The 7,500-nt window shown below is 47.1% G+C and overlaps 3 protein-coding genes across 5 annotated transcripts in view; 1 reads left to right on the top strand and 2 right to left on the bottom strand.

Moving 5' to 3' along the window:
• gon4la (gon-4 like a) overlaps positions 1 to 5,423 on the top strand; it is a 40,773-nt gene extending 35,350 nt beyond the window's left edge. For 2 of the 3 annotated variants that reach the window (XM_061931219.2, XM_061931218.2), the window contains exons 19-22: positions 4,560 to 4,802; positions 4,881 to 4,990; positions 5,064 to 5,166; positions 5,225 to 5,423. In XM_061931219.2, the coding sequence (XP_061787203.2) occupies positions 4,560 to 4,802; positions 4,881 to 4,990; positions 5,064 to 5,166; positions 5,225 to 5,308 (540 nt within the window). In that variant the 3' untranslated portion in view covers positions 5,309 to 5,423. The remainder of the gene's footprint in view (positions 1 to 4,559; positions 4,803 to 4,880; positions 4,991 to 5,063; positions 5,167 to 5,224) is intronic. The other variant, XM_072912599.1, reaches the window with a different exon arrangement.
• On the bottom strand, positions 5,400 to 5,959 carry LOC133577411 (C2 calcium-dependent domain-containing protein 4A-like). The gene is made up of 2 exons (XM_061931221.2): positions 5,528 to 5,959; positions 5,400 to 5,497 (listed from the first exon to the last, which is right to left on the bottom strand). The coding sequence occupies exons 1-2, from the start codon at positions 5,952 to 5,954 to the stop codon at positions 5,451 to 5,453; spliced, it is 474 nt and encodes a 157-aa protein (XP_061787205.2). The 5' UTR covers positions 5,955 to 5,959; the 3' UTR covers positions 5,400 to 5,450.
• A 125-nt stretch (positions 5,960 to 6,084) lies between these two features.
• The window catches only part of ints3 (integrator complex subunit 3), a 21,795-nt gene continuing 20,379 nt past the window's right edge, over positions 6,085 to 7,500 (bottom strand). Inside the window, exons 26-29 of the mRNA XM_072912598.1 lie at positions 6,754 to 6,854; positions 6,567 to 6,639; positions 6,348 to 6,501; positions 6,085 to 6,288 (exon numbers count right to left, since the gene is read on the bottom strand). Of these exons, the coding sequence (XP_072768699.1) occupies positions 6,211 to 6,288; positions 6,348 to 6,501; positions 6,567 to 6,639; positions 6,754 to 6,854 (406 nt within the window). The 3' untranslated portion in view covers positions 6,085 to 6,210. The remainder of the gene's footprint in view (positions 6,289 to 6,347; positions 6,502 to 6,566; positions 6,640 to 6,753; positions 6,855 to 7,500) is intronic.

Here is a 7,500-nt window from a genome sequence, read left to right on the forward strand (position 1 = left end):
TGGATGTTAGATGTTAGATGTTAGATGTGTTGGATGTTAGATGTTAGATGTTAGATGTTAGATGTGTTGGATGTTAGATGTTAGATGTTAGATGTTAGATGTGTTGGATGTTAGATGTTAGATGTGTTGGATGTTAGATGTTAGATGTTAGATGTGTTGGATGTTAGATGTTAGATGTGTTGGATGTTAGATGTCCCGGTGTTGGGACAGTCGTAGACATAAACAGCGTCGCAGCTCTTGCAAATCACGTAGCCAGCATTGCTATCGTCCTCATTTACAACCTCATAAAAACGAGTCCACACTGAACTTTTCTGGTCTTTTTTTCCCTGGTCTTTAGTACATACTTGCCAACCTTGAGACCTCCGATTTCGGGAGGTGGGGGCGGGGGCGTGGTTAAGATATATATATATAAGGAATACTTGACTTTCAGTGAATTCTATATATATATATATATATTAGAGATGCGCGGATAGGCAATTATTTCATCCGCAACCGCATCAGAAAGTCGTCAACCATCCGCCATCCACCCGATCTAACATTTGATCAGAACTGCATCTGCCCGCCATCCGCCCGCACCCGCCCGTTGTTATATATCTAATATAGACGATGCAAGGCATTAGTGAGGTTATAAAGCTTTTGCCTGTTAAAGAAAGGAGACTGATCCAACGCAGCACAGACATTCGCGTGCCACGCTGTCACGACCCAGACGCACACCAGTGCGCAATCATATGGGAGCCGCGCTGAGCGCACCTCCAAGCGCGTCTCGCTGCCGGCGACGGCCGGGTATATGGGCCCGACGCTCCAGCGCCATCCATTTTCAGGGCTAGTTGATTCGGCAGGTGGGTTGTTACACACTCCTTAGCGGGTTCCGACTTCCATGGCCACCGTCCTGCTGCCTATATCAAGCAGGGTGAGCCCCACCCCTTTCGTGAGCGCACTGCGCGCGGAGTGACCCCTGTTACGCGCCCCCCGCAACAGGGGTGGCGGGCAGGTAAGCTGCACGGGCGGAGCGCGCGGAGTGACCCCTGTTACGAGCCCCCGGCCACGGGGGTGGCGGGCAGGTAAGCTGCTTACCTGCTGCGCGTGACGCCGGCCGCGGCGAAGGCAGACGAGGCGGGGTGTCGGTGCGGTGGGCGCGGTGGTGACCCTGGACGTGCGTCGGGCCCTTCTCGCGGATCGCCTCAGCTACGGCTCCCGGTGGGGCCCTCTCGGGGGAAGGGGCCTCGGTCCCGGACCCCGGCGAGGCGTCCCTTCTCCGCTCCGTAAAAGTGTCCATCTCTTTTCTTTTTTTTTCTTCTGTTGTGGCATATGCTGCAGGTGCCTGCTCGTTTTTCGTATGTGGGTAACAACATTTAACTATGTATATATATTTACCAATTGGTTTAACTGCCACCCGCCTGAATCTATTTAAAATCTAATTTTTTTTTTTTTCAATCGCCCGACCCGACCCGCTGATAAAATCTAATTTTTTTAAATTCCATCCGCCCGATCCGCGGATAATCCGCCGATTCCGCGGTTGTGCCCGCAAACCGCGCATCTCTAATATATATATATATATATACATAAAATAAATACTTGAATTTCAGTGTTCACTTACAAACTACAACTCACAAACACTTTAGAGTCAGGCTCCACCATCAGAATGTGTACTTAAACTTATAAAGATCACATGGATATTATTCAGTGAGTTGATTCACCAAAACTAACCTGTTATACAGGAGGAAAAAGCACACAGGACGTTTCAATTGTTCACAGACTGGTCGCGCTCATCAGAATGACAAGACACTTCCGGTCTGCAGGCGATAGCATTCAATTGGGAAGAAACGCCCTACTGCCCCCTACTGACCAATGTGAATACTGATAAATGTGTAATGACAGCTCCAAAAACGAATTCAAACCGCAAAATAAAAATAAATAAATCAACACAAAAATGTGACACATTATGGGTGGGTCACATATGCATGTACAGTAGATGGCAGTATTGTCCTGTTTAAAAGTGTCACAACATTGCTGTTTACGGCAGACCAACTGCTTTACGGTAGACACTGTTGTTGTGTGTTGTCAACACGTCACTCAGCTCCGCCTGAATTTCGGGAGAAAATTTGTCCCGGGAGGTTTTCGGGAGAGGCGCTGAATTTCGGGAGTCTCCCGGAAAATCCGGGAGGGTTGGCAAGTATGCTTTAGTATTCCCTTTTTTTAGTTTGTTGCGTACCATGTTTGCTGAAGGCGTTGCCATCTTTTTCTTCTGTTGTGTTGATGAATAATTGCCTGTTTCAAAGAGTGCTGCTCGTTTTTCCTATGTGGGTAACAACATTTAACTATGTATATGTAACTGCTGTGTACCCGTCCCGCCAAGAAGCCACACACAGGCTGGATTGGATGATGTGGTTCTTTACTGGTAGCTGCAATGAGTGATCAGAACGCACATACACACAATATGTGGTTAGCACCTCTGCTGATTTCCATGTCATTAGCAGAGAACAGGAAGTCTGCCAAAGTACATAACATTTTCATATTTTTACAATGACATGAAATACAATTACAGATGTGACTTAATACAATGGCTTTTAACAGTATACTTTTTAACGTGTGTGTGATCGTATAGTGGTTTTAACTTGCTTTTATCTTTACTGCTATTACAATTAATTCAATACAACATATTCTTTACTTGTTTTTTAACCAACATCATCCTTTTTTATATATTTATGAAATAGAAAATAGAAAAATACAAAGTACCGTATTTTCCGCACCATAAGCCGCCCTGGGTTATAAGCCGCGCCTTCAATGAACGGCATATTTCAAAACTTTGTCCACCTATAAGCCGCCCCGTGTTATAAGCCGCATCTAACTGCGCTAAAGGAATGTCAAAAAAACAGTCAGATAGGTCAGTCAAACTTTAATAATATATTAAAAACCAGCGTGATGTGGGCGCGCATGGAGTCGTATATCAACATGGACGGAGCTGCGTGAAAAAAGCCACCCGGCCTCTTCGCGTAAACTTAAACTTACCTTAACCACTCGCTCATCTTTTCTTCATCCATCCATCCCTTCGAGTTAGCTTTTATGATGACGCCGGCTGGAAAGGTCTCTTTTGGCAAGGTCTTCCTTTTGAATATCACCATGGGTGGAAGTTTCTGGCCATTAGCATGGCAAGCTAGAACCACAGTGAAGGATGACTTCTCATTCCCTGTGGTGCGAATATTCACCGTACGTGCTCCCGTTGTATCCACAGTGCGGTTCACAGGAATATCAAAAGTCAGTGGAACCTCGTCCATGTTGATAATGTTCTCTGGCCGGATCTTTTTTTCAGCTATCTTGTTTTTACAATATGCACGGAAAGTAGCCAGCTTTTCTTGAAAGTCTTTAGGCAGTTGCTGTGAAATAGTAGTCCGTGTGCGGATGGAGAGATTGCGTCGTTTCATGAACCGGAAACCTGTCGCTTAGTAGGAGCCATTTTGTGGTCTTTACAGATGTAAACACACAAAGGAAATGAAACGTAATATCCGCGCGCTTCTTCTTCTTCTACGCGGGCGGGTAATTGCTTACAGTAGAAGAAGAAGCGCTTCCTGTTCTATGGGGGCGGGTGCTTACCTTGGCGGTTGCTTGCGTAGAAGAAGAAGCACTTCCTCTTCTACGGGGAAAAAAGATGGCGGCTGTTTACCGTAGTTGCGAGACCGAAACTTTATGAAAATGAATCTTAATATTAATCCATATATAAAGCGCACCGGGTTATAAGGCGCACTGTCAGCTTTTGAGTAAATTTGTGGTTTTTAGGTGCGGCTAATAGTGCGGAAAATACGGTACAATACAAGACATGACACAAATAATTAAATGGACTTTTAGCACCCTCTGGTGGTGACTAGCGAATATGACAGACCACGTTGTTCGCATGTTAAAATGGCGAACAATACAAATTTAAATATGAACGTCTTGACACGTAAAACACACATAGTGCAACAATTATTACCTGCAATGAGTGATCAGAACGCACATACACACAATATGTGGTTAGCACCTCTGCTGATTTCCATGTCTACAGGGGGAAAATAATATCCACTTCAGTGCAAAATAGTAATACATCTGACGTGAGCAACAACCAATTCAAAACGAAAATTCCACAACGTAGCATTTCAACTGCTATTAAATAACTGTGTATCTTACAATAAATCTCACGTAAACTTTAGTGTAATATATAATATTTTGCGGAGCAATATCAGAACGTGGCTTACCATTAGCAGAGAACAGGAAGTCTGCCAATAAGCTTCCGGTTTGCGGTCATATTTACAGACTTTCAGGTACCAGCAGGTGGCGCAATTGGACCTCTCATTGCATAACAAACAATATACATATTTTAGCAGGAATTTCACTCAAATAATCAAAGTATTTCTTATAGCCGTTACATATATATATTTCCAAATTGGTTCAACCGCCACCCGCCCGAATCTATTTTTTTGGTCATGTCACCCGCCCGACCCGCGGATTATCCGTGGTTGTGTCTGCAAACCACGCATCTCTAACACACACACACTCTCATGTCAAATGTTCTTGGCCCCTCCCAGAGGAGTCTTCCGGTTGTCACGGCAACAGCCCAACAAAATGGCTACCCACCCCGCTGCCCCCCAAATCTGGAGTTCCGGCGCGTGGGTTTTGTTCGCCGTGTGTCGACCAATCAGAAGAGACCAGGTGGGGGCGAGTCTCCTCCCCCTCCTGTGTCCCCCGCCCACACGGACAAGCAGACAAGCCACCAGGCGGAGCTTGTCTCGTCAGGACCCCCAGCAAGCTCTGCCTCTCGGTGCCTGAAGGTATGTGATGAATATTCATGAGGGCATGTGATGAATATTCATGAGGGTGTTTCCTGGCTGAGTTGCCTTCAATGCCAGCAGGAATTGTGGGCGTCGTCTCCCATGGCAACAGGCGGGCCAACACTTTCAGTTTCTGCCAAGAATGTTTGCACGGGCGCTAACGGAGAAAGACTCGTCACCTGGACCCGGTGAGGCCACGCCCACACCCACACCTCACATGCCAATGTACAGGAAGTGGACCTGTGTGACTTCCTGTTTCAGCCAAGCAGACCGCACCATCCTGACTGCGTGCCAGCAGCGAGGAGCCAGTCCCAGAACCTTCCGCCAAGTCTCCGCCCAGCTGGGAAACAAGAGCGCCCAACAGGTAAAAAAAAGGGGGCGGGGCAAAGTTTGCTTGCATTTTCAGCCTCTCTCCCTTGCAGGTGCGTCTTCGTTTCCACCAGCTGGTTAACCTGTTCCACTCGGCCACCGGCCAGGAACCAGAACCAGAACCAGAACCTTGCTGACATTCTGCCGGTCTTTGAAGAAGCAAAGAATCCTTTGAAAAATTCACATTGAATTGAAAATAAAGTTTGATGCTTTTAAAATATTCTTTATTGAAATAAAAAGTTGCTGACATCGTTCCGTCTGTGTGGTCGTGCTTCGGACTCAAGGTGACCCTCCAGGTGCGCTTCGGACTGCAGGTGACCCTCCAGGTGCGCTTCGGACTGCAGGTGACCTTCCAGGTGCGCTTCGGACTGCAGGTGACCTTCCAGGTGTGCTTCGGACTGCAGGTGACCTTCCAGATGTGCTTGGGACTCCAGCAGGACCCGGTTGGACCACAGTCCTGGCGTTGCGGTGGAAGAGGGACTCACGGCGGCGTGTGCAGGGACTGGCGGCCAGCACGGCGCAGAAGCCGTAGGGGGTGGCGACCTTGTCCACGTGAATCAGCGACATGGCGGCACGCGTGGTGACGTCCGTGTCATAGTCCAAGCGGTCTTCAGAGTCCTCGGTGTCCCGGTCAGGAAGAAGAACCCGAGGCAGGCGAAGTGAAACCTCGGGTGTGGGCCGACGGTCTGGACTGGTCAGACCCAAACGTCGGCCACGAGGCGGGACAAAGAAGTCCGGGACTTTTTGCGGGGTGAGAACCAGCGAGCACAGAGGTCTGGACATGGTGGACCGAGTGTCTCCAGAAGTCACCTGAGCTCCTCGTGCAGCTGAAGCTCATGCACCTGATGAGCACACCTGCTGGGGGCGGGGCATGGAGCAAACAGGAAGCAGTCAAAGTAAGTGTCGTGGCGGCAGCTTTTCTACAAAGTCTTTTACTGTGGTGACAAACAGCAGGAAGTGAGAAACCTCCACAATAAGAGTTCCAAAAAACAAACAGGAGTCCCATCACGCTAAAATCCCAGTGCATTGTGGGAAAAGGTCAGTCGCTGTCGGAGCCCACAGCAGACGAGCCTTTCCTCTTCCTCTTGGGCGCTTTGGGCTTGGAGTCTTCCTCCTCCTGCGGCACAAACAGGAAGTGACATCACAGGCCAGGATGTTGATGTGTGCGGGTCATACCGAGGCGCTGCTGGAGGCGCTCTCCTCCTCGTTGGTGGGCGGAGCCACGCCCTTCCTGGAGCGAGGCGAGGTGGCCGCCGCTTTACGCCGAGACTTCAAAGGCTTGGCCTGCGAGTCCTCGTACTCCTCCGCCAACGCAAACAACTCACTGAACCTGTGGGAGGAAGTGATGTCATCGTCTGTGCGTGTGTGTGTGTGTGTGTGTGTGTGTGTGTGTACCTCATCTTGTGCACTTCATCACAACTGGCCTGAACGTGCTGCAGAGCCTGAAGGATCGGAGTCTGGCTGAAAACTGACCACACAATCAATACGTCATCAATCAATCAATACATCCACCCATCAATCAATCAATCAATCAACACATCTATCAATCAATCCATCCATCCATCCATCCATCACTACACACAGCTGTTCTTGGTGTTGGTCAAACTAAGTCTGAGGTTGTCCAGATGTTCCAGGATCTGTTCCAGTGTGAGTTGTGCCAGTTTGCTGCTGGAACTACGAAGACTGCAAACACACAACACTGTGTCAAAGTGTGTATCATATTGTGTATCATACTGTGTATCATATTGTGTCATAGTGTGTATCATACTGTGTCAAAGTGTGTCAAATAAGTATCATACTGTGTCATAGTGTGTATCATATTGTGTATCATACTGTGTATCATACTGTGTCATAGTGTGTATCATACTGTGTATCATACTGTGTCAAATAAGTATCATACTGTGTCATAGTGTGTATCATATTGTGTATCATACTGTGTCAAAGTGTGTATCATACTGTGTCATAGTGTGTGTCATATTGTGTATCATACTGTGTCAAAGTGTGTATCATACTGTGTATCATATTGTGTATCATACTGTGCCAAAGTGTGTATCATACTGTGTCAAAGTGTGTATCATACTGTGAATCATATTGTGTATTATACTGTGTCAAAGTGTGTATCATACTGTGTGTCAAAGTGTGTATCATACTGTGTCAAATAAGTATCATACTGTGTCATAGTGTGTATCATACTGTGCATCATATTGTGTATCATACTGTGTCAAAGTGTGTATCATATTGTGTCATAGTGTGTATCATACTGTGTATCATACTGTGTCAAATAAGTATCATACTGTGTCATAGTGTGTATCATATTGTGTATCATACT

This window comes from Nerophis lumbriciformis, linkage group LG37 (assembly GCF_033978685.3).
Source record: "Nerophis lumbriciformis linkage group LG37, RoL_Nlum_v2.1, whole genome shotgun sequence".
NCBI classification, from domain to species: Eukaryota; Metazoa; Chordata; class Actinopteri; order Syngnathiformes; family Syngnathidae; genus Nerophis; species Nerophis lumbriciformis.

Coding starts and splice junctions, on each gene's coding strand:
- LOC133577411 (XM_061931221.2), bottom strand. CDS start 5,954: ATGTCCAGACCTCTGTGCTCGCTGGTTCTCACCCCGCAAAAAGTCCCG. Junction 5,498..5,527: donor ACCTGCAGTCCGAAGCGCAC/CTGGAAGGTCAC, acceptor TCCGAAGCGCAC/CTGGAGGGTCACCTGCAGTC.